Source organism: Lethenteron reissneri, chromosome 44 (genome assembly GCF_015708825.2).
Source record: "Lethenteron reissneri isolate LAM-NWPU_2019-01 chromosome 44, ASM1570882v1, whole genome shotgun sequence".
Taxonomy (NCBI): domain Eukaryota; kingdom Metazoa; phylum Chordata; class Hyperoartia; order Petromyzontiformes; family Petromyzontidae; genus Lethenteron; species Lethenteron reissneri.
In genome coordinates, this window is record NC_083822.1 from 13,250,317 (window position 1) to 13,276,022 (window position 25,706).

Consider the following 25,706-nt stretch of genomic DNA (forward strand, 5'->3'; position numbering starts at 1 on the left):
AGGACAACAAACTAAACCTCAAAAAGCAGTTCTAAATACATGGATTTTAAATCTAGATGATTTAAAAGTGCCATAACACTCAGTGACTCTTCTAAGTGGTGCAACTTTTTTACATCACCGTAGGTCGGTGGAACCACACACACACATGTTTTTGTGCAACCATAAATGTCCAAAGTGGCATTAACTTCTTGTGTATGTCGTCCACGAATATTGTTAATAAGTATGTATACACACCGGGGTATGTATTTTTTTGTGCCTTGTGTTTATTCACATGGGATTTGTGTTTATGTTTTACGTGCAGTGCAAACGCCCGCAAAACAATGCAATTAGGGATAACAGAACAGCATGTATGCGGCATGAGAATATTTTTAGAGATGTGTGGTTGGTTGTTGGGGTTGGTCTGGCTTGGGGTGGTGGTGGTGGGGTGGTGCAATGGCTCCTGGGTCATGGACCCTCGCTGCTGAGATGGTTTTTATGAGCAGGCCACTGCAGTCACATGGGAACCAGGAGCCCTGGCTGTGTCGGCTTAGCGATCAGAAAGACATTTCTTTTGTGAGCCCACGACTCGTTAATTTGGTCACGCTGAATTTTTTTTTTTCTGGCGAAATGAGTGCCCAAGCACTAAAAGACTTTTCAGTTACAAAATTCCATCGGTGTTAAGAGTGAAATTCTTCCACATGTGTTGTCGAAGTATTTATACTTGCAAGAAAATATAATTAAATATGTTGACGTTTTCTTCTTTTGGATTTCTTACGACAGCGGAATGATAAAAAATAACTGTTAAAGGGAAGTTCAGAGTGATTCAGAATTGGCTAAATATCAACCAAAATAAAATATTTCTCCGCACTGATCTGAAAGTATTGAATTTGTTCTGAATAATAACACTACGCGGTTGGATAGCTGTGGATTAAACTTTCTGGATGTACTTCACAATGAATGGAATTAAATTAAAGTAGATTTGAGAACACTTTGAAAACAACTGATTAGAACGTTTTACATAAAACTGTCAGTGCTGCAGTTTCATTTATTAAGAAAATAATGTTTTTCCTTAGCCCGCAGGAAACGGATTACTGATGTGATCATAACGTGGCTGAGATCACCCTTTCCCGGTGCCCCATCAAAGAGCATGTGGAACCAATTTACTCCAGTGAGCTTTCTGCAAAAGGAACCGCATCCCTCCCTCTGCCCACACCGCCCCCCGCCCCGCTCTCGCTCACCCCTCCTTTTCTCTGGCTCGCCCTACCCCCAGTCACCACCAAATCGTATCAGTAACGGTAGAATGAAGGCTGTCGTGGGACTTAACCTGCCCTTTGCTGCATAAGGCCGCAACTCCTCCTGCCACCCAAGGCCCGGCCCTGGCTTTTGGAGTAGAGGGCCGCTACGTCTGGCAGGGTGTTGATTGGTGGGGGGGTGGGAGATGGAAGGATCCTGGGGACTCCCCTTCACTGCGTCTCTTCCTTGCTGTTTCTGTGGATTGCGATGGATTGAACAAAACTAGCAGGAGCCTTTCCCCGCTCCTTTATTTTTCCTTCCCACCCCCTCCTCTCTCCTCTCTCTCTCTCCTCTCTACAACCCTACTCTTTACAAACACTGATCCTATTATTAAAGCGAAATGCCAGAAGCAGCAAGAGGGCGCGAGGTTCCGCGGGCAGTGTGACAAGGTTGTTTGTGTGCCACATCGAGGCTCAAGCTGGGAAAGAAATGAAAGAGCGGGTGGGGGGGGGAGTCTTGCAGTGAGGGGAGGGTATTACTCGATCTGTTTTGGTGTTAATACACCACCAAGCAATTTTGTGCTGTGATCCCTTTAGAATTTTTTTTCCTTCCCACCCTAGACATCTAGCAAAGGGGGCCTGTGCAGGTGTTTGGTTTGAAAACTTTATTCTGCTAATCCCGCAAGTCAAGGCCTCCGCAGCACTGTAGCGTGATTAATATCGTTTGTTGCCTGCAAAGTGACAAAACCCCGGCTTTTGAATTTAATCATATTGTTTTCCCCGCAAAGGTGAACGATAGAAAAGAGAGAAAAATATTTGTTTGTTCTGATATCTTGCAACGTGCGATTTTTAAAATTGTACACGTTAATATGAAGCATAGAGTGTACGTGTATCTTAAATCTATCACTCGCTGCAATGGAATAAGCAGCATTTTATTTTACATGTTAACACGCAGAACCCAGCAAACACAAAGTTGTATGTGTTCGGAATCCTGCGTTCGATGTTTTATATCGGATTCCATCGACGAGCCTTACGCGTGTCTGCAATGCAGGGCACTGATAATAATTCTCACAAATACTTACAAGGCACGCACTTAACACGGCCCACTGAAAATTCTGTGAACTCTGCAATTAAGCCGGATGCTCTTATTCCCCTCCCCCCCCAAACCCCACAATTACCCAAAAGGAACCCTCTGTGGCCAGGGAATCCAGTGAACCCGTACCACATGAACTCGGGCTACGGACGAGCTCCTGCATCAAGCGCCAACGACAGCGAGCAGAGCCTGTCGAGTGATGCGATGACGGACGACACGATGTCAATGACGGACAGCAGTGTGTAAGTCTTGGTTGCACGCGCGCTCACATGCCCCGATGATGCACACGCGCGTGCATGGAATTCAGGCCTTTGAGGCCACGTGTTTTTTTTTAGTTTGAAGGCCATATTGCATGCCACTTATCGTTCTGCATAGGCATCAAACGAATTTTAGTTGGCTATGTAAAACTTCTGAGCTGAGATTACGTGACTGGATTGTCGATGGGTTGAAACATTATCTAAACGTGAATTATTAACGTGATTGTTTTTTTATTTTTATTTGTTTCATAATTGGTAAATGTATGACACACTTTGGAATAGTTTCCTTTTCAGGCTGCTTTAGATGTTACAGATGTCGGACCTTTGAAGTGTGCTCGCTACTTCCCACTGTCATTATCTTATGAAGCGATTTTATAACATCTGACATAAAAGCCAAAGTCTGAAGGGAGTTAAATGGGGCAAACAATGAATGAAAGTGAGGTATCCACACACACACAAACGCGCGCGCAAACATAAATGGCATTTATCTGGCGCAGCGTCTGGCTCTAGTTCACGGAGAGGCGCCTCCACCTTCCATTCATGCCCACCGCACGCACGTACAGACGCGGCCGCACGTGAGAAAGATGAGTGACGGTGGCGCGACCGGGGGGGGGGGGGGGGGGGGGGGTCAGCTGCCTGTAACGGCGGCATTGTTTTTGCGCCGCGCCGCGTGCGCACAAAGGGGAGGCAAGAAGAAAGGAAATGGAGACAAGTTGAGGCTTATGACCAGATTTGAAAGAGAAGACAAAGTTACACACAAAGTGCTAGGTGGGAGGTGACAGTTGATCTTTCCTCTCCTGTAGGGCTTGGGCTCAGGTTCTTGGTAAGGGTTGGCGGTCGCCGGGGGAGGTGGGGGGGGGATGGGTGGTTGTCGAGGGCCAAATTGGTGGAAGCTGAACAAATGGTGGCACTGAATTGTCTGTCTTTTGGTTTTTCTGACACCTTATCCCCACACTTGTGGGTGTGAAAAAGCCACGAGGACTTTTCAGAAACATTTGTCTCCTCCAGGATGTGAAAACATAAAACAGATAGCCAGCAACGTTTAAAACATTACCAATTGCTGGTGTGATGGGTTTTTCTTCATACATACACACGTATAAAATATTTCAATAACAGATTTAGCATTGGTATAGAATATTTAGGCCAGCGACTTGTAATAATTGCACGTCTAATGTTTATCAGGGATCGTTAAATCCCAAGATGTACAATAGTGGAATCATTTTGTTTTAATTTACAGTGAATTACAGGGATATTACATGATATGTATTTATCCTGGAGAAATCCGATGAGCTATGAAGCTCTTTTTCACAGCTATCCAGTATTGCCCGAGTGAACATTGTGCTCGTGAATCAGTTGGTGTAGTCTGGGGTAACGTGCGTTATGTTACAATATTTAATTGAATTCTTGTTGAAGTCGCTAGCACAGTACATAAGTTTGCCTTTTTCCCCCGCTGTTGAGTGTCAGATGAAAAAGTTGCTCTGTTATTGACAGGTGAGTGTAATTTAAGTCCCACCTACATGACCAAAAGAAACCACATTGTCTTGTAAGCCTAAGATGATAAATTGTAAAGATGTTATGGTTAACTTATATGTTTAAAACACATGTAACAGAATCACTTTCAGACGTTTGTTTAGATAACACTTTACACAACATTTAGCCAGGAGTAGTGACCAAGTATGCATCGGCTTGGTCATTGGGTGGCTTTTTGATTGCCATCTGAAAAAAGGGCAGCTTTAGGCTCGGTTAGCCCTCCGCTGCCACAGGGAGTCCGAAGTGACAGCTGAGAGATAATGGGGCGGTTTTGATCACTGCTGGTGACGCAGGAATGCGAGCGACTGACAAGCCCTTGCTGCCTCCTCTCCACAGCCAGGTGGAACTGCTTCAAGCCGTGAAAGCGGCGGATGAGTTGCCATGCCAGCACTGCGCGCGTGTGTGTGTGTGTGCGTACATCTCTCTATACCAACGTTAGAGAGGTAGTGTAGCGTGCAGTGCGCTGCACTACGAACCCGGCGACCCGAGTTCGATTCCCGCTCACGACCAATAACAGTGGTGAATATTTGAACTGGTCCTAGGCCTTTCCGAGGTCGAATCGGCCTCAAATGATTACCTGATGCGGTTTGTAAACATCAACACTGGGGAGACAAAGGCAGCCGGATGGGTGTGGTGCTGGCCACCCACACCCTCGTGTGCCATGCCGGCCTTCACAGGTGCTACTCGCTAGCAGCACTTGCCCAAACAGTCTGTCAAGGCTACAGGGGGGACCTTTGTCTCACGGTAGCACCCTGAATGGTATCATTCACATTTTCATAAAGCCACTCGAGGACAACTGCGTGGTGAAACGTAAACTTTAAACGATTTTACCAGCTAAGGCCGACTGCGCTATATAGCTTGTTTTCAGTCGTGGCCTAGCCATCAACAAATGATAGCTCAACGAAAGTGGCTTATCATCGTGTCGAAATTTATATCTGACAAATACTCTACAACGCATGTTTCTAAGCGTAAATGAGATGCGTTCTTCTGGTAGCCTGTGGAAGAACTCTGGGTTCCCTGTAATTATCTGGCAGGTGTTAAAGTCGTTAAAGTGTTTCGACTCGACAAAAAACAATTGTCCAAGCGGTTGCTCTTCCTTTTGGCCGTCACCATGCACACCCAGATTTTAAGCCATCGCTATAAATAAATGTAGGTTCGTTGAGTAAATGTTTTGCAATGCGCAAATACCAGTAATTTTGTCACGTTATGCCTTAGAAACGAACGGTGCATTTACAATTTAGAGATTTTTAAGCGAAGACATTTTTGTAAATTTGTTCCCATTACGATAGATGCTTCGGTGGTATCTTTGGGTCGAGTTGGCATACCCATGTTAAATGCAAAGACACATAATGTATGCGTGTATGTTAAACTTTTTTCTTACCGTACATAGCCAACCTCGCTAATCGTATAAATTATAAAATTATACGACAGCCCTACTGTTTGTACACCTAACTTGTTTTCCAGCAATAGCAGTATTTAAGTTGATCTGAGATTGCCTCATTTAACATGATATATATTGTCGGTATTTGTATTTAACATCACAAACCCCCGAAGATGTTGTAACAGGGATACTAGACGGCAACAGAAACCTTATTTCCTTCACTTGGCACATAAAAGATCATCACAAAAAGCTGTGGCTTTTGTATCTGGCACTTTGTAGTGGAGAGGCACAGAGGCACAGCGAGAGAGAGGGGCCCATGCAATGTGTGTTTAATCTATGGACACCGTAACCCGATCCCTACCCGCGAGAGAGATCCTTCCGGAACTGTGTGTGGAAATAAAGCGCTGGGAGGGTGTGGAATGCGAGAACCCTAAACTGCAAACAACCTGTTTTTTTTTGTGGTGGAAGGTTTTTATGGTGCGCAAGTGAAATCGAGTTGATGATCTCTAAGTCCCAGGGAAGGAAGAGGGACTTTCTAATGCATATTTAATGTTATTGCTCAAAACAACTGCAAAAAGGGGCTTTGCAGCTTTGAAAGAAAGTGGGAATGGGGGAGGGGGGGCTGGTGGGGGCGCCTGTTGGTGGAAAGGAGAATATGGGTGTCAGGCTAGGAGGGAGGCCGACGTGGGGTTGGGTTCTTTTTATCTTCTTTTTTATCTTAAATAAAAGTTTACTGTTGACACAGGAGAGGAGAGGAGATGAATGGGGGAGGCACGGTTCAAAAGAGGGGAGGATGGGGGGGGGGGGGGCGGAGGTGGGGGGCCCTCCCCGCCCCGAGTTGATTCTCTTTGCATTTGATGTGGGGCAGATCAGAGGTGGTGGGGGGAGGGCGGGTGGCGGCTCTCCCCTTCTTCACAGCTTTGTCCGCCTTCATAAAGGGGTCCAGGGGACAAAGGGGCGGGGGGGGGGGGAGAGCAGTGGGCGGGTGCCGTCCCGGCGGGCGGGCAGCTGTGTGCGGCGGACGCTGACATCTCTCTGAAAGGACAGATGAGCGAGCGAAAAGAGTCGCTGTGCAAAAAAATAGGACCCCCCTTCCTCCTCCTCCTCCTCTTGGCCCTTGGAGAATGGGGGGGGGGGGGTAGGTTTGGCAAGGGAAATGAGAAACTTATCACTTTGTAGCAACAGGAGTAAACACGTGTTGCCGTGAAGCTGTTTTTTTAAGCAGAGGGGGGTGGCGAGAATTTAGCCCCAAACTGTGACTTATAAAAGCAATCGATTCAAACAATTGTGAAATGCGCGCACGTACCGGCAAAAATGCACAAACGCTAAAAAGTGTGTCGTTGCGTTTTGCAAACTTATTATCGTTAACGTCGTGTATCATTCACACTTCAATGGGTACAACTGTATATTGCATTACAAAGAGCGCGCATCTGATAGTGTACTGGAACTTTGTACATTTGTTCTGAGAACAAAAAAAAGATGCATTTCAAAGCCTCCCAAGGGCAGAAGCTGCGGATATCGACACAGGATCAGAAGGAGACCAGTAAATAACGGGAAAGGAGTCTTTGTGGGCCCTTTTTGGAGGGTATGAAACTATTGATTCGTTCAGAATCGATAGAAATGTTTAAAGACTTTTGTTATTTCTTTTTTGTATGAACCTTTCCCTTTTTTGTTGTTTCCCCCCTCCCTTCCATGCATGTGATCACAGCGATGGGATCCCACCATATAGGCTGAGGAGCTGCGCGTCGAGAGATACGCGGCAGTCTGCGAAAGACAGCGGGAGGACGGAGGTGGTCCACGTCCCCGTAAGTATTTGTGCACTCGCTGAGTGCAACGTTTTGCTGCATTTTGACGGTGCGCCGCAACCACTGGCGAATGTGGCATTCGTTTCACGTTTTGACAAAATGTGTCTGTGTGTGCGTGCGTTGAACTTCTTTCGCGCCGTACGTAGTGAACCGCGCTATATTCGGAGGTGTGCGGGAAAATGTACGACGAGTAATAAAAAAAGCTGCAAGGTTTTTTTCCACCGGCGTCACTTGCATGAGTTTCAATCTTGCGGTCGGCTAAATCGTTTTTTACCCTCCTTTTGTGCTTTGATTTGCTTCTTCCAAAGTTTTTAAGCTACGTTTCTGGCTGCGGTTTAATCTTCTTATGGGCAGGATATGGCCTCCTTGGGTCATGGATTATGTGTGCAGCCCTTTGCAGCAAATCTTTTATGCCTTCTTGCTCAAGCCAATCGGCAAAAAGTTGATTCAAAATCCTCAATTATCTTTGATCGTTGGATTGGAATGGAAGCAGATTTGAAAAGAATTTTAATTTTTTTCTTTGTGTCTTCTGCTTTTATTATACGTCTTGCTGTGCATTCCTTCTCCAGCTGTATTTCATCTTACACCATTTTAATAAGCCACATACATCACTGAAGGATACAGCATTTTTCTGAACATAGCAAGAATGGCCACATGGAAACGTGAAAATATGTTTTTGCCCTTTTTGTGACTATCGCCTAAAAAAAAAACAAGCAGTATATTTTGCATTAATGAACTCCATCTCACCTATTTGTGGTGATTTACAACCCAAATGTGTTTTTTTGTCATTTTAAAGAATAAGCTTTTGTAACTGCACTTTAAAGTATTGTTGGTCCTCGTAGGCCGTATATAATGGTGCTAAAGGTTTTTAAGGATTTGTGACCTCCGTGGAATAAAATAAATGTTAATGGTTCCACGAAAAAGTCCAGCTGTACATACCAATGACAAATTTATACATTTTGTTATCAGGAAATAGTTATTATTGTGTTCTTTTTTAGAAGTTCAGTTGTAGTAAACGTAACGTTTGAGTTCATGATAGATATGGGTATGTTAGCTTTCAGCAAACGGTCTTTGGGCTGAGTGTGGTTACAGATCCCTCTGTTCACACCGTGCATGTGTTTAGAAATTCAAATTTCCCAGTTTAAAATGTCAGTTGGTTTCAAAATAAAAACGTATTCATATTCAGATGTGAAAATATATTTGAATATTGAATGTTTAAGACGGTGACTGCATCGCGCATTTTCAGATGCGCTTCTGCGGCCGTCTGGAACGCTCTTCCGATATTAGGAAGCCACTGGAGCTGTGCACTTTTAAATCTTCTAAGATGAAAACTAATTTCTTTAGGACTGCTTTTCGTGCTTAGTCTGTCGTACTTCCCCCGCACCTCTGATTAGCACGGTCGTCTACGTATGGTGCGAAAGAAGTTCAACATACGTACATGTGCACGCCCATATATACGTGACGCATGCCCTCGCAGTTGTGCAGCATTACGCGTGATGGCGTTTCTAACGGCACACCGTTATTTCTGTCGCTGAACTTCGTGGCTGTTTGCGCGCACGCGATGACCCCGTGTGTCCGGCATGTCTTCTCCGCCATAGAGGACCTCTCGGCTGCCGAAGGACATGGTGGTGGAGCCGGCCAAGTTTGCGTCGGAGCTCATCTCGAGGCTGGAACGGCTGCAGAGGGAGAGGGACGCCCAGGAGGCGTTGGAGGAGCGTCTGCGGCGAGTCCGTGCTGTGAGTTGCTCCGTCTCGCTCCTCGACCGGCGTGGGGAGGCTCCCAGCAAGGCTGTTTCATGGTCACTTTGTGAGATGCCCTTCCGAAAGTTTTAATCGGAGTGCATGAAGACAAAAATTGAGGAACGGAATAGGCCGATGCGGATTTGCTGACGTGTCGTCATTATAACAACCAACGGTGATGAACTTTCGGACTAATTTAAGCAGAGCAAAAATGGCGTAGAATTTGTTCACTGAAAAAAGAGAAAATATTTTTTTGGAGGGGTACAACTGGAAAACAGCAGAGTAGTAAGTATGTGTAGGTCATGTATTAAAGGTGGACTGGGATACAGCTGATTCAGTAAGAGATCAACGGGAGCAGAATGGGAGTGCTTTGCAAAACTGAATTGTATAAAAAAAATCATTCAACATATCATCGTGCCTCAACAATAAAGTTTTCAATAGGTGCTAAATACCTGCTATGGCATGGAACATTGGATACTTCAACAAAAAAAATGAAAAAGCCCTAAAAAGTTAGTAACAAATGTGTAGATGCACATGCTTGGAATTACACTGACCGAGAACAAACACAGACACATTTCATTTAATTAAACAACCAAGTGGGCTTGGGCAGGATTCGTAGGTAGGGATGATTGCTGGTAGATGGGACTGGTGACACAATGACAGCCAAAGAAGAGAATGTGCCCAAGAGTGACCACTGTGACGATCTTCTCAGTCCAGTGATGATCTGCTCGTGCACCAGGAGCCGGATGACTTGTGGCATGGTAGGACCTGCATGGATGGCGTCAGCTTGGAGAGAGTCCTTGTTGATAGAGCAGTAGATAGATCATCACGGCTGATGATGATGATGTTAACTACCTCGCCTGGTATGCAGCAGGTCGTGGGTTCGATCCAGACCCTGATGCCTGCTGCTGTATATTTGAAGTCTGCGTCTCTCTTTCTCTCTCTCTCCCCGTGGACGCATGGATTTTTCTCCGGGTCCTCCGGTTGTTCCCTGCACGTTCAGAATCAACACCATGCATTTAGAGTATTTGGCGGCTGTAAATTTCCACGTCATAAGCGACTTTATTGAGCGATCATGTTTGGCTAGGTTGCTTCTGGAAAAGAGCTCTCTAGCTCAGTGGTCCTTAGCTGGTAACATAAAACTCGTTTAATTGTTTAGTTTTATACTGAACATGCCTTGTAAGCCATTTATTTTACCCCGTTTTAATCAAATCGGTGGGCACAAATTGAGGTTGGTCGTTTGTGGCTCACCAGTGAGGTCACATTGTTCTGTGTAGATGAAAGGGTCTTTGATGTACCGACATTTGAGGTAAGGTCTGTAATCTGAACTCATTGATTTATCAGTGAATTTGAACTTCCGATTGTTGATTCATGCATAGAAATGCAAATGCGTTTCAATTATTTGAGACAATATTGTCGGGTTAAGTTTTCAAATAGGAGTTAAATTTGTTGAAAAATGTCAATTTGTTTGACACGGTTTCAACGGTACTTTATTTCAGACATAACATCTGGCATAAATACACGTGTAGGGACAATGTTTTTGCGGTTGTTTTGCCGCACTTCTACGTTTTTGCTGGATATAGCATAAAAGATTCCACCCTCCCCAAACAAAAACCGCATGCTTATTTTTGTTATAATCTGCCGAGAATATACGCCGGTATTATACACATACGGTATTCATTGCTGAAAGACATAAAACGGTGGTGCCCGCCTCCCCTGTGGCCCCCCACCACTGGCTCAGGGTGGGGGGGGGGGGCTGCGTGCGATAAAGGAGATCTGGTTGGTGGGTCTGTGTGGGCTTGGAGGGGGGGGGGGGTTTATTGTGGATCTCTTAAAAAAAACTACACCCCCTTTAATCCGGGCAACTTCCCGGGTGAACTAAGCTGAACTCGTACAGTGGGGAATCATTTTATTATGTTTGCTTACCGTGTCCCTCTCTGATAATTGTTCTTCGCATTTTTTTTCATATCTAAAAAAAATTAGGTTGTTGGTTTTGGAGCTGCTAGATGAAACCGGGGGGGGGGGGGGGGGGGCTTGGTGTGCCGCGGTCGGTCGCGGGCTCAAGGCAGCACCGTGCTGGAATGTGGAATTGATTATACGCGTGCCGTTGGGGCTGGCGTCTCGGGCGGTGGCGGCGGCGGCGGCGTGGGCTCCCAGCGCCGGTCGTGCAGCTGCGCTGCTCTCGCGTCCCCCGCTGCCGTTAAAGTCTGTGCCTCGGAGCGCTCGGCCGCTCCGTCTCTCACCGCTTGTGAGCTGATGACTGTGGTGCCCGACTGTCTGCTCCCCGTACCCCCGCCCCACTGCCGCCCGACCCCCACCTCCTCCTCCAACGGCGTCCACTCCCCCCCTCCACCCCCCCCCCCAAATCCTACCATCACCAACGCCAACACAAACTCCCCCTCCCAAAATTTCAACCAATGCACTCAAATGCACACCAATTGAGTCTAAAGCACCGTGTTGGGGTTTAAGAGTAAGGGAGGCCAATGCTGATGCAGAGCAAAACAACGGATTAAATAGGAGGGGTAAGGAGATTAAGGGTCCCCGTGGCACTGGCCTTTTATTTACAACCCTTTTTTTTCTTTGTCTGCGTTTCCCTGCCCCCCCCCCCCCTCTCCCGCCACCATTCCATTCAGCCCCTGTGAGGCTGCTCGGCACCCTGCTGCTACATTGCTTTCATTGTCTTGGGGGGGATGGGGCGGGGGGCAGCTTTCTTAAACCCCCTCCGTGTATCCCCTGTTCCCCCCCTCACTACCCCCCCCCCCTCCCCAGAACACCCTCTCCTTTTATAAAACCCCTCAGATGTCGGTGAACAAAGCGGTCTGTTTATAATTAACGTAGGAAAGGTGACGAGATTCACTTCCACGCTTTTATTAAGGGCCGCCCCCCTTCCCTCTCTCTCTTTTTGTGTTCTTTTGAAAAAAACCAGGAGGAGGAAGGCGAAGAAGGTGGCCCCGTCGCCACGGCGACTTGCCAGGCCTCGACGACGCAGGTGGCGGCCGGCTGCGGCGGCGGCCAGATGGCCGCGGTGCCCGTGTCCTTCCTGTCACCCGAGCCGGACGATGATCCCGAGAGCATCCTGGACGAGCACGTGTCGCGCGTCATGAAGACGCCCGGCTGCCAGTCGCCAGGCCACCACCACGGCGGCGGCGGCGGCGCAGGGAGGTCCCGCTCCCCGGACAGCCGGCCCCACCCAGGCGCCGCACGGCCACAGGCCGCCCTGGCGGCCACCAAGGGCGAGGCGGGAGCGGCCGCGGCGGGCGGGGCGGCGGCGTCGTCGGCGTCGCAATCGCACCACCACCGCACGGTGTACCACCACCACCATCACCACATCCACCACGCTCACGCCGCATCGAAGGCGCGCGAGCAGCTGGAGGTGGAGGCGGCGCAGAGGGTGTATGGCGGCGGCGGTGGCAGCGGCGTGAACGGCGCCGCCGAATCCTTCCCGTACGCGGCGAAGTCGCGCACCGGCGCAGAGAACCTGCCGCCCGGCATCACCAACACGCTCCCGACGAGGTGAACCACAATCCGAATCAGAATATAAATTTATCCTGGAGGAATCCGATGAGCTATAAAGCTCTTTTTCACAGATGTCCGGTAGGGGCAGGTCAGAACGTTACAACAACAAACCATTTGTTGAATAATTGTCCAGAAAGTTTTGGCGCCGTGCTGGTGAGATGTTAACTACCTCACCTGGCATGCAGGAGGTTGTGGGTTCGATCCCGATCCTGACGCCTGCTGTATCTTTGGAGTTTGCTTGTCTCTCTCTCTCTCCCTGTGGTCGCGTGAATTTTTCTCCGGGTCCTTTGGTTTTTCTCCTCCACATTTAAAATCAATCTCACGCGTTTAGAGTATTCGGCTACTGCTCTAAATTTGCAAGTGATGAGCCACTTGGTTGAGTTCTCACTTGTAGCCCGGTCTCTTCTGAAAGAGAGCTCGGTGGGCCTTGCGTGGTTAAACAAAAATCGTTGAAATAGTAGTTGAATTTCAACGTTGTTTTTGGATAGTCCGTAGATTGCTCAAAGTTTTTATACGTTTGAGAACATTGTCTCATCTCATCAGGTATGAGAGTTGGATCAGGGGCCATCCATTTAGTACGATCGAGGATGAATAATATTAACGTGTTTAAGCAAACAGATAGTCCACCACCAGACTATCTCACTCATTTGAAGTCCAATGTCGACAAATTATTATCGAGGCTTCACCCCGCCCATCCCCCGTTTCCTATGCGTACGTAGATTGTCAGTAGACCCCCCATACACAAGCGTACGCATTTGGGTGAACCCCCCTCCCCCCTCCTTGCGTACATACTAAATGGATGGCCCCTCACTCGGTAAAGCCCACATTTATTTCAGGTTTATGTCCTTTGCTGGCATAGGATTATAATTTCTTGAAGAGTGCAGTATACTGTACATTGTATTCTCGTCAATTCACAATATGCTTTATATCGGAGTGAATTTGTGGCCAGGTTGCTTCTTATAAAGAGCTGTATAGCTCAGTGGGCCTTACCTGGTAAAACATCAAAGAAAATATCACAACTAATCTAAAGCAATAACCCAGTACATGGAACCATTATTAATGACACCAATTCCTCCCCCCCCCCCGCTCTACCCCGTCAGTAACAAGTCGGGCACTCTGGGCAAGAAATCTTCGAAAGGCGAGAGTGCCAGCAAGGCAGAGGAGGCACCACTGGAGGAGGGACCCATGCGGGTGCTCGAAGAGGTGCCCGATCGCTTCCGTATATGGCAGTGGATGGTGCAGGGGGAGAAAGAGGCGGGCAGACATGCCAAGACCACCACCACCACCACCTCCAGGTGATTTGTCACTCCGTATAAAAAAACATGGATGTCATTTTACACGTTGACATATCGACCGCTAGTCTGAGTTTTTATTTGGCATTGAAAAATGTGTGGTGGGTAAACCGTGACTTCCGTTTATTCTTATTAAAGAGTTTAAAGGTTTTGGTTTTGGCTTGTCAAGAATTGTTGCTGTGTTAGCTCAGAGAGAAAAGAAGGCCGTGGGCTGAACCCTTGTGGTTTGCTTTGAAGTCTTGAAATGTAAAGTCTTAAGGGGGGGAAAAACACATATTTTTAAACCATGACCTATGCATGCACATGCCCATACACAGCAATGGAGTGTGTAATTCTAAGATTATATAACCATGTAAAAAGATGATTTCTTAAATACTGAATTGCTCGTGTTTTTTAATTCGCAAATTGTTTCTTTTGGAAACATTATGTAATGGCTGACCTGTACGCACGCGTCCCATTATTTTTTCTCGAGATGTGGTTCCATTTAGACTCTGTGAATCAAAACTGTTCATATTTTAAACCAAGTAGGTAGATTTATATTCCAGGGGCAAAAGTGGGTTTTGGAAAAAATACAAACCAACACCACCATGATCCTACACATCCAAGGGTCGGCGACTAAAATAACAGGAAGAGACATTTCTTTTTCCAATTTGGTAAAATAAAGAAAAACAACCCCTCAATATTTCGAGAGCCGCAATGCGCACGTGATGAACGTTATGAAGCCGTCCTTAAAGAGTCGCGCACGCGGCTCTGGAGCCGGCAGCTTTTGCCCGCCCCCCGCCGTGTGCACATACCAGCGAATCAGATTGACGTAAAACGGTGCCCCCCCCCCCCCCGTCCCGTTTCCTCCGCCCAGCAGCGGTCCCTCGTCAAAGAAGGGGAGCGAGGCGACGCCGCGGGCCGCCCACGCGTGGCCCGCCGTGGCCACGGGTCCTCAGAGGGCGCCCGCGGTCGGGACGCAGCCCTCGCAGCCCTTCGTTCAGGACCCGGGCATGCCCCCTCTGCCGGCCCCGAACCCCCTGACGCAGCTGGAGGAGGCGAGGCGAAGGCTGCTGGAGGAGGAGAAGAGGAGCGCTCGCGTGCCCCCCAGGAGCAGGTAGTAGGCACGCACGCACACGCACGCACACGCACGCACACGCACGCACGCTCATCTTGTTGCCTCGCTCGCTATGAAAAGATTAATGGTGTGAGCGCGGTGATGCCTTAGCCTCGCTCGATGTAAAATGATTAATGGGAGAGAGAGCAGCGCGCGTGCTCTCTTCTTGCTTCTGCTGCATTGGCAATTTGTGCGTGACTTGTATTTTTTTTTTTGCCCGCGTCTTATCTGTTTTATATCTCGCAGGCAAACTCAGGAGACGCTACAGAGGAATCGATCTTTTCTACGACAAGCAGGGTCTCAGAATCCCAATTCATCACCTTCCACAGACCTGGATGCAGACAGAGAGTAAGTTTTTTTGGCGTTTTGTGAGACTAATCCGTACTGTACGTAATGTTTGTTTGCAGGTTTGGGTGGTCCGCTACGGTAACTTCCCAGTGCAATGAGGCTTATTTAAATATTTTTGCCAGCAAAAAGTTTTGGTCGCATGAAGCAAATAGTTGACAGGAGTTGTGTTTGTACTTTATCACCTGAGTTTCTAAAGAGTTGCCAAGTGGTGTTTAGTATATACAGCTTTGTTGGGTATCTGGTTAGATACAACAGCCTTACCTGCTAAGCCAAACTTTGAAGTCCTATCGCTCTATCTGGCTGACTGCCTTCAGGGCAAGCTGTAAAGCTTTCATTATTATCCTTTTAACTCTGCGTGCTTCTAAGAGCCTATCCCCCTAACCTGCATTTTGAGGGCAGTAAAAAAAAATCCAGATTAGGTTAATTATGGGGTATGATTAAGCAGGCTTTTTTGTGTCATCCGGGGTGGTGCCGATGTAAAAAGTCTTTCCGCCGTGTGATCTACGGCCTTTAATGATGGCTCGGCAGTCGCCACTGCCGCCACACTTTGTAGCCTCGGCAAGTATCTGGCCTATCTAGTGCACCGATCACATGTTTGTGTTTTTGAATGTGTAATGTAATGGTGCGTCATGGCAACAAGGCTGCGGGGTCGGTTTGACCAGAAGCTCTGCGAGCTGTCGCCAGTCCTTGCACCTCTTTTTGAAAGAAAATGTAGCGCTCTCGTCGCCCCCCCCCCCCCCCCGCATTTTTTATTGCGTTGTGTTATGGAAATTCTCACGCTTACAAAATTGTGCTTCCTGCATTTCTTGCAGGCTCAAAGCTGGCAAGAAGTCTGCGTGCCAAGTGGAGGCCAGCGACAGTGTGGTGGTGGTTTATTACTTCTGCGGTGAAACCATCCCCTACCGCACCTCGGTCCGTGGCCACGTACTCACACTCGGACACTTCAAGGAGCTGCTCACCAAGAAGGGCACCTATAGGTACGGAACAAATTGTGTGTGTGAACTTCTTTCGCACCATACGTAACCGGCCATGTTCGATGGATCGCCAAAAGCCGCTGCGAGGATGACCGGAGTTTGCGTGATGGTTTATGGTTCGCGTGTGGTTTGAGCAAGGTATTGTGGTTCATCTGTGGCAAGCACTTTGAGTGTAATTAGTGCAACCTCAATGTATTCGTTCAGGAACTGGAAGCCGATGCATCTCAGCTTAACATTAAACCAGCTTGCTGCTCACATACAGCTGAAGGCTGTTACTTCCACATTCATTAAATCCTGCAAGATATACTCTTAGAAGTAATCTTTGTTGACGAGCTTATGGCTTTCATTTACACTTGAACTATAATTTTCATTGAATTCTGTACATAAAAATCCTTGAATGTAATTTTTTCTAAGTAGTGATGTTTTGCTATTTTAATCCAACTTTTCCTGGAAAGCTTGCAATGAGGTGGGCTCTTTATTTCTGGAGCACCGCAGAAGATGTTTAAATTATTTCAAGATGAGCAACTTCGGTTTTCTTTAAGACACGTTGTGGCACCTAATTGCATATCGTGCTGTGCCAAGAATTCCAGAACCGTTTAAAATTATGTTTGGTTTATTTTGGTTCTTTTTAGATGCATTTCACGAGGAAAGATGGAAATAGGTTTGCTTATTTATTTATTTTTTAATTCACAAAAGTTAAACTTGTTGAAAAGATAAGCCCCGATATCAAGAAAAAAATCACAGCTCTGGATTAAATCCAATTCGAGTGTTATGAACTTGTACTGCGAGGATCACTAGATGGCAATCACTGTTTACACCTATCCACATCCATTGTGGGTCTGGAGTTCGTAAAGCATATCCTCTCTGTCAAGTTCCAGAGTATACATTTACAACAGTCATACGTACCGACTAGCACGTGTGCACATGTATAGTTTACAGCGGTTTACGGAGTGATTAGTTTAATTAGGAATTAACAACGCATCGTCGTCATCAACCACAATCTATCCACTGCTGGATTAAAAGCCTCCCAAAGTTATTGCCCTCTTAGATGACTTCACGGTGCCACAATCCGTATAGCTCCTGCCACGCGAGCTGATTTTATCGTTCCATCTCCATACTTGGCGTGCCATCAGGCACATTGGCGTGTTACTTTTAATTAATTAAATTTAATCTTTCAAAAGTTCTCCACAAACTACTCTTGTGATCCCCGCTTTTAAATTTTGATTCTGATCCACCTTCAATAAGATGTTAACTGCCTGGTATACAGGAGGTCGTGGGTTTGATCCCGACCGTGACGTCTGCTGCATATTTGGAGTTTGCGTGTATCTCTCCCCGTGGATTTTTCTCCAGAATCAACGTCATGCGTTTAGAGCATTTGACTGCTGTACATTTCCACGTGATGCTAAGCCACTTCGTTGAGCTCTCACTTGCGATAGTCAGGTTGCTTTTGAAAGAGAGCTACATAGCTCAGTGAGCCTTACCTGGTAACATGTTTTTTTATAGTTTAGTTTATAGTTTAACTGTCTTTGGTACACATGTACAGATGTGTTTTCCAGCTGTGCACCTTGAGCAGATGTCTGCAATTGTTTAGCAAACTTGTTGCACTTGAATTTGGTTGAGCTCATTTATTATCTTGAGGCCAACTTTCCAAACCTTCTTCATTAAGTTGGTCAATAATTTCCTGTACTCGAATTTCATTGGTTATTTTTAATGACTGTCTTGAGCAAATATTGAACTGTTGTTAAATTAATGAGTAAAATTCATTGTATCCCCAATCAATTATTCAGAAAACAAGTTGTAATGCCACTTAGAATGATCTGGCCAGGAGTATCTTCTTATTGGTCTCTCGATTTGTATTTTGTAACGTCATGTCCTCTCAGTGTGGCTAACTTTTTAAATAATTTCTAAGTTTGTTTTATCAGAGGGTTTGCATTTGTGAGAAGTTGCACTACTGCATTAATGTCCACCGAGCAGAATGCCTTTCCATACCCTATAAAGACATGTTTAGGATATTCATTTGTCTTTTCCACAACCGGATGTGGAGCATTTCTTCAATGGTAGAAACACCTTTCCTGAAACCCAGCTTGCTCATGGTGATGTTTGGCTTCTACGTGTCCCGTTCTTCTCTTCCCAGTGATCGTATCGAACCGTGTATATGCGTATGACAACAGCCTAATGAGCTTGTTATTGTGCAAGTGAGTTGTCACTTTTTTCCGAAAATAATGATTGAGGCATCATTCGATAAATATTAAATTAGATTCGGTATTTTATTTTTCTTTAAACATTGAGTAAATGTGAACCTCATGGCGGTACCCGGGGTACCATAGCGCCCCGGCTCTCGCACAATGTCCGTGATGCAGTCACTTTTAGTCTGTTGATGGTGGGCGATGTGGCAATCGACTCATCTCGACGAGCTGTACACGATGCACCACTACGGCGCGTACCGCGAGCGTTCAGGGTTTCAGCGCAATCGTCCTCGCTGCGTTTCGACATCGCGGAGTGGCACTGATGTCGGATTGATTGGTACCCCAGTCGCAGAGTTAAGTCCACCCCTGGAAAAAATAGTGTCCCAGAAATAAAGTATTTAAGTGCCTCGGCCATTTTTGTATTATTTGGTATCCCGGGGTACCGCCATAAGGATCATGTGTCCAAAATAATGTATGCAATCATAAATAATGCTAGAAATAGCACAGCAATCAATAGTGCCTTATATTTGGGGAAAGGTTGATAACCAAATGACGAATTGTCTGAAACAGCAGAAGTCATGTTGAGGAAGAGGCGAGATCTAAAATACTTTGAGATGCTAAATAGGAGATTGTACTCTGTAAAAGGGTTGGCAAAGTATTAGAAAAGAAATCAGAAAACACAACACGAATGATTGACATCATAGCAAGCAATGGAAGTGCGAAGGCAGCAAAACTGTTGATCGGCAAGTCCCAAAGCAGTATCCGTTGGGGAGAAAGATGGAAGAATAACACAAGGGAATGCCTTACCATCAGTGGAGGAATTGTATGCCGATATCTCGAGCAAAACAAATCCAAAATTCCCAACTCTAAAACAGTTTAGCAATTGAATAGGATGTTGCAGATGTCACACTTGGAGAAGAATGCTCTGCCCTTGACAGTATGAAAGAATGGAAAGCCTGCTCGACTAGATGGTATAACCGTGGGACGTTGTAAAAGACATGTGTGCGATTGTTGGAATACTCGCATTGAGATTGTTGTACGGTTGTCGGAGAGCAGGGTAATGTCAGCAGGGTTATCATCTCGCTTCTCCCCCCCTTATCCCAGATCCTGAGCACTCTGCAACCCTTGAAGGGGGGTCAGGGGTTAGAGCTGTATTTGCCCAGCGTGTTTGACCAGGTCCCATGGGGGGTTGGAGGGTTCAGCCATGCTTGCCCTCTCGCGCCTCTTGTGCCACTGCCAGAGGGAGAATACCCCCCCCCCCCTTGGCCTTTTGAAGTCGTGGGGGCTGGTACCGGCTTGCTGAGTGCTGGCTGGGTGGATGGGGGGGGTGTTGGAGGTAGAAGTGGGTCCCACACGTGACAAAATAATAGTAGCTTGGCAAATATTTTTATTTGCTTTTTTTCAAACCTTCTCAGGCCCAAAGCGACCATAAGTATCCCCACGCCCCACACCACCTTGTTTGCCTGGTCTTGGTAAAAGCAAATCTACAATTCGGGCATTTTTCAGATGCGTAGAATTGCACTTGTTCACCTTAAAAACATGGACCGCGGACTGCAGAGCTCCCGCGCCTTTATTACGCAACCTTCCAATGTGCGTACGGCCTGCAAACGTTTAGAACGAAAAAAACGCTACGAATTAAACTTGCTCCTCCGATCATACGGTTTTTTGTGTGTGTAGAATGTGATTTATCGCAGCGGGCAAGTCCGTAGCCGTGCCTTGTTTACTGGTTTAATAGCTGGCGACTTTCTGTCTATGCATCAATAGGGAAATGCAATGCAGATGTGAAGCCGGTGGGGCATCAATGTGTATTGTTCGAAAACCTGTTTTACGTCGTGGTTGTTTTCATAGAAACAAAAAACAACAACAATGATTCTAAATAACAAAACCTCCACCGCTTTACATATTTCTATAAAACCCAAATGTTGCTGTGAGAATGTTAATTGTACCCACGACATTCGAACAAATGAAAAATGCAGTTCTGCAATGAAGAGATTAACGGCGGTGCAGGTTTTTTGTTGTTGCTGCTGTTGAAAATGAAAGTGTCATAATTTAATTGAGTTAAGAATGTTGAAGGTTCAATAGGCAAAGATTATTTGGGGCCAGCTTTGGGGTTTGTGTTTTTTTTCCTCCCACCCCCCCCCCTTCTCTGGAAGCGATCACGGCATATTGCGTTGAATGTTTTTGGGCTCGCATTGAAACATTCCTCGACTTAGCCATTGGACCTCCAGGAGTCTGGTACCACAGATGAAACACGTTTTCGATGCAGCTGTTTGCAATTAGCGAGAGCTGCATGGCTATTTTTTCCCAATGTCCGCCGTCTCTTTGAAAGCTGGCCCAAAGCTCATCTTGAATCATTCAGGGTGAAATTGAGACAAAAAGAGTGAGACAGTTGTGGGAACTGGAAACAGCTGAGGCAAAGGAGAAACCACACGGCGAACCCAAAAAAAAACTACAAAACTCTCAAAGCGCTTGATATTTTCTTTTTTATTCGCCTTTCATTGAATTGGCACCAAGGCAAGTGTTGGCACCCTCTCTGGAGTACGTAGCTTTACTCGCAGTGCGTGGGCAAGCTTGGGTACAAGGCTAGTTAAAACGGATGATCTTAGAAAACTGTAGAATGCTCCCTTTGTTAAATTCAATCTTTATTGACGGTCACCAGAAAAAATGTCCTACCAATTTTTTTGTCATTGCAATATTGGAGCCAGATGTCCCTGTGCGCAGTCTCCCTCGTTAGGGCAAGGTTAACCGTTAACTATCACTAGCAGCGCTGAAGAATGCGAGTGCAGCCTTACGGCATACAATGCCTCTTGCCCTAGTAAGATTTCCCCAGTGTTCCGCCTTTGGTTTTAATTCACGTTAAAGATCCAGTATTGTTAAAAACTATTGAGGAAGTTAAAGGCAAAGTTTAGGTCAATGTATACGTTGAGTTTCTATCACACCGCACGTAGCCAACCGTGCTAATCGAAGGTACGGGGGAAGGACAAGCAACACTCAACTCGACAACACGCAGTTCTAAAGAAATTCGTTTTGAATGTAGAAAGTGGGTTTTCAGTTTAGGAATCGGAGTTGTAACTGATTTCGAGAGAAAATGGAGTGCTGGGAGAAGGAGCTTAGGCCGCCAGCTGTATTAAAATACGATGTGTGGATGTTGGAGCGGTTCGTGTAAAATACGCCTTGCTCTGGGGGAAATGTGAGTTATCGTGTTCGAGATATATAACCAAGAAGCATCGTGTTATAAGCAGAATGTCCTCGGTTAAAAGAGCCATGAGGGCTTGGTAAGCCGTGAATTGTTGAGCAGTGATTTGTAACATTTTCACTGCTGCAGAAGCTTATGGAAGCATTTTGCCAACCGTGATATAATTATCAAGCTGCCCTATCAAGCTACTGCCCTATCAAGGCAATTTGCATATTTGCTGTAAAAAATTATGAAAGTTTACCGTTACTTTGTCTTTTTTTTTTGCATCGTACAGAACCCACTGCTTCCTGTTTAAACATGCTTTAGTATTAAACACGACGAAGGGTGGGAAAAATATTTATATTTAAGAGTTGTCTGTGTCGAGACATTTTATTTTTTCTTTCTCCAAGCGAGGACCGGTTAACTCTACCCTGCTGCTTGGTGCAAGAGAATGCAGCGGCGGTGGTGGTGGCGGCGCTCACTTGCTCCATAGCCACTCTGTCATTGGGCAATGTGGCGCCCGGTAAAGAGGAACCATTATTGGCAGTGGCGGGAAGGAATGCAAGGCACGTTAATAAGAGGCTCACGTTGACAGGTGCCTAAGGATCAGAGGACCCCTTTAATATCTGCTTGTTGCACTGTGTGCCTCTCTTCATTCTCGTTTGGCTCATTAGCTGTAGCTGAATGACTCGCAGACTGAAGAAGATCAAGGGCCTGTACATTAACTTGGCTGCTCTCTCTCTCTTTGGTTTGTTCACTCCTGATGAGGAGTGACCTGTTAGTCCTGACAATGGGTGGGTGTCTGTGTGTAGGTGGGGTGGTGGGGGAGCGGTAGTGCAGCGGTTTAGCGCGCCGTGCTACGAACCCGGCGACCCGTGTTCGAATTTCGCTCAAGGCTGTAACGATTATCTGAACTGGCACCGAGCCTCCCCTAGGTCGACTCGGGCTCAAATGAGTACCTGGTGCGAGGGGAAAATGTCGCCACTTTGGAGACAAAGGCGGCTGGGTGTGGTGCTGGTCACCCACCCCATCATGTGCCGTGCCGGCCTTGATAGGTGCTCGCTCGCACCACTTGCCCCAACAGTCTGTTAAGGCTATACGGGGATCTTTGTCTTTGGGTGGGGTCGTGTATTATCAACTCTGCCTTGTTCGCTCTACACTAATCAGTCCTTGCACACTCGTTGTTTGGAATGGCATGAAGTGTAAAATGTAGATGACCTGGTTTTAGCCATCTAAGCTATAGGAGGTAGTAAGATGTAACATCACACTATTCTAAGCTTCTCCAATTTGCAATTAGTTTCGGCAAACGAATCTCATTTTAAGCTTGAAAAATATTTTTAGTATCAGTTGGCATCAGACTTGTGATTTTTGGCAGTTTCTCAGATCGTCTCTTGTGACGGGGCACATACGTAGTGCTTGGAGTTAAGTTCGCTTTGCGGTGTTTACACCAATGTGTGTGTGTTGCTCGTGATCAGCTACGTTGCGCAAATTTTTTCTTGTTAATGTCCTTGCGAAAAATCGTCCTCGCATGCCAGTGTAGGCCCAAGGATGGCCAGTTGTAGTTCCCTTTTTTATAGGAACATTTAACATGCTCAGAATACTGTTAAACACGATGCAGATTCTGCCTGTACAGCAACTGCTACCTTTATAACAAGATTGTACTGTTTACCCGATAAGCTAAATGTCCAAGAAACTTATTTTTTTACCAGAGTCGTTGGGTCAAGAGAGTTCCCATTTCAAGTCATGGGCAAGGATGAATCGCTTCCTTTGCAGCCTCTGTAAGAACTGAACAGGACATTTGTTCACCTCTGGCCGAAGAAATTACTGACTGCCAAATACAGATATGCTGGCATACGTGACATACTTTACTCGGGTAACTTGGCTCAGGCTCTAACACTATTCATTATTGTTTATATTGAACCCCTTAAGGGCCCTGCAGTGCAAGGCTTATTCTGTTTACATTTGTCAAACTTGTTTTCCCTTAATGGTTCTTTTTAAGTTTTTTTCTGTCCCCCTCCTCGCTTATTTTCAGAGCGTTGGCTCGCTATCTAGCACTGTACCCTAACGTCTCAAGCATCGTGTTGGCCTCTGTGGCTCTGATCTTTTACGGTAGACTAAATAAAAGGTTTTAGGTGGGTGAGGGTTTACCAAGTTGGAGTAAAATGTTGAAAACCGCAGACATTCGTGAAGCTGCTGGCAAGTCGAAAATAAAATATCACACAAATTTCCTTCTTACCAATCTGAAAATGCCATTGGGCATGAATTAATATACTTTAAAACATGTCCTTGGTCATTCTTGCTCATTTATGTATGTTTTGTTGAACCTCTCTCGCACTGTACGTAGCCAACCCTGCTAATTGGAGGTGCAGAGGAAGAACAACAACCCAAACACAAAAAGCAATAAGTTTTCATTTTAGACTTAAAAGTGCATCATAGCTCCAGTGGCTTCCTATTATAGGAAGGAAGAGCGTTCCAGACATCCACGGAAGCAGCATCTGAAAGCGCGCGATGCAGTGGCCGTCTTTGTTCGCTGGCCAGCCAAAATCCGCTGCTGCGAGGATGACCACCGGAGTTCACGTGATGGTTTATGCTCCTTGACGAGATAAGCGAGGTAGCGTGGTTCATTTGTGACAAGCGCTTTGCGTGTAGTAACAAGCGCGACCTTATAGTTTGTATTCGTTCGGCAAACCGAATGTAACGACTGAGTGCGGGTTGAACCCATATTAAGCGGCGCGTGTCTTTTTTGTTGTTTGCAGATACTACTTCAAGAAGGCGAGCGAGGACTTCGACTGTGGCGTTGTCTACGAAGAGGTGCAAGATGACGACGCGATTCTTCCGATATACGAGGAGAAGATCAACGGGAAGGTGGAGCGAATCGAATAGCGATTGGTGACCGCCGTGGACCTCGTACGTCCGCAATCGCGGAGGATGCGCAGAGCAGCAAAGCAGTATTGAACTTGAACCCGTCATCACCTTGGGCACTGGCGAGGCTGGAAGAAACGATTCACCTTCATGAACTATTAAGATATTCTCTTGTTGCTGTTGTTATTTTGTACGGCATCTTCTTGTTTTGGATTATCCACTGGCCTGATGTAGCATGTTTTGGGGGAAATAAGGGAACCAATAAGAGACACTATTTGTTTACTAAATTGTGTATTTTGTATTTAAAAGATTATATATTGTATAAAAAAAAAATCGCAGATTTACAGCAGTGCCGGTGGTTCCGGAGTTATTTTGATTAAAAAAATATACCGTGGAGCCTCTACTGCATGAATTTTGATAATTTAGAACGGTTTATTTTTCTACTCATGCGTAGACTTCACTTTATATATCGGTACTGTATTCTATGCTGTATTCTTTATATCCAGTACGTTTCAAAACTCATTGTACCTCAAACCTCAGTATTTTGTGTGCATGCATTCACAGTAAAACTTACTGCTGACTTTAAAATATTTTTTACCAAGAAGGTATTTATATTTATTGTGTATGTACATACAGATGGTACCCTTATGGAGTTGTGTCTAAAGGACCTGCAGATTTTTCCGTTGTGTCTCATGCTGTGATTCAGTGGGTCACTTGAATTCAACATCGGAGTACTTTTTCACATGGTGGTAGGTCAATACCATGCTCTTGTTTTTCCCTTGTTTAATCGAGGGGTTGTAATATATACTGTAGGTTCAACAATGCCACTGCATGTCCTGGCATGATCTGTACTACATTATTGGGTGCAGATGCTCTTTTGTAGCCTTCACTGTACATAATAGATCATTTTAAAGAAGATATTGTATAAACACTTGTCGGTTGAATGTAGCATATCAGAATATTAAAGTATTTTCCAAAGATAATCTTTCGTTTCATTCTTTGTAAAAAAAAAGGGGACAGTTTAATTCAACTGGCTCGGCACTTGACCGTCGCTCTGCTTGCGCGAAGAACGAAACATGCCCTCTCGTGGCCCGCTTGCGATGCTGACATCTCGTGCGAGTGGAATGTGAGACCCAATACATTATTCCTAAACATTAACATTTAATGGACAAATATTATATACACATTTTCATTAAAGAAAATCACGAAATACAAAAAATGTGCAAACACAAAGCCCAAAT

The 25,706-nt window shown here is 45.9% G+C and overlaps 1 protein-coding gene across 2 annotated transcripts in view; it reads left to right on the forward strand.

The window, feature by feature from the left end:
• The window catches only part of LOC133353465 (axin-1-like), a 35,120-nt gene extending 9,688 nt beyond the window's left edge, over positions 1–25,432 (forward strand). Inside the window, exons 3-11 of one of the 2 annotated variants that reach the window (XM_061569729.1) lie at positions 2,397–2,546; positions 7,181–7,277; positions 8,876–9,013; positions 11,943–12,529; positions 13,633–13,827; positions 14,681–14,920; positions 15,167–15,268; positions 16,081–16,245; positions 24,360–25,432. In XM_061569729.1, the coding sequence (XP_061425713.1) occupies positions 2,397–2,546; positions 7,181–7,277; positions 8,876–9,013; positions 11,943–12,529; positions 13,633–13,827; positions 14,681–14,920; positions 15,167–15,268; positions 16,081–16,245; positions 24,360–24,486 (1,801 nt within the window). In that variant the 3' untranslated portion in view covers positions 24,487–25,432. The remainder of the gene's footprint in view (positions 1–2,396; positions 2,547–7,180; positions 7,278–8,875; positions 9,014–11,942; positions 12,530–13,632; positions 13,828–14,680; positions 14,921–15,166; positions 15,269–16,080; positions 16,246–24,359) is intronic. The other variant, XM_061569730.1, reaches the window with a different exon arrangement.
• The last annotated feature ends 274 nt before the right edge of the window (positions 25,433–25,706 follow it).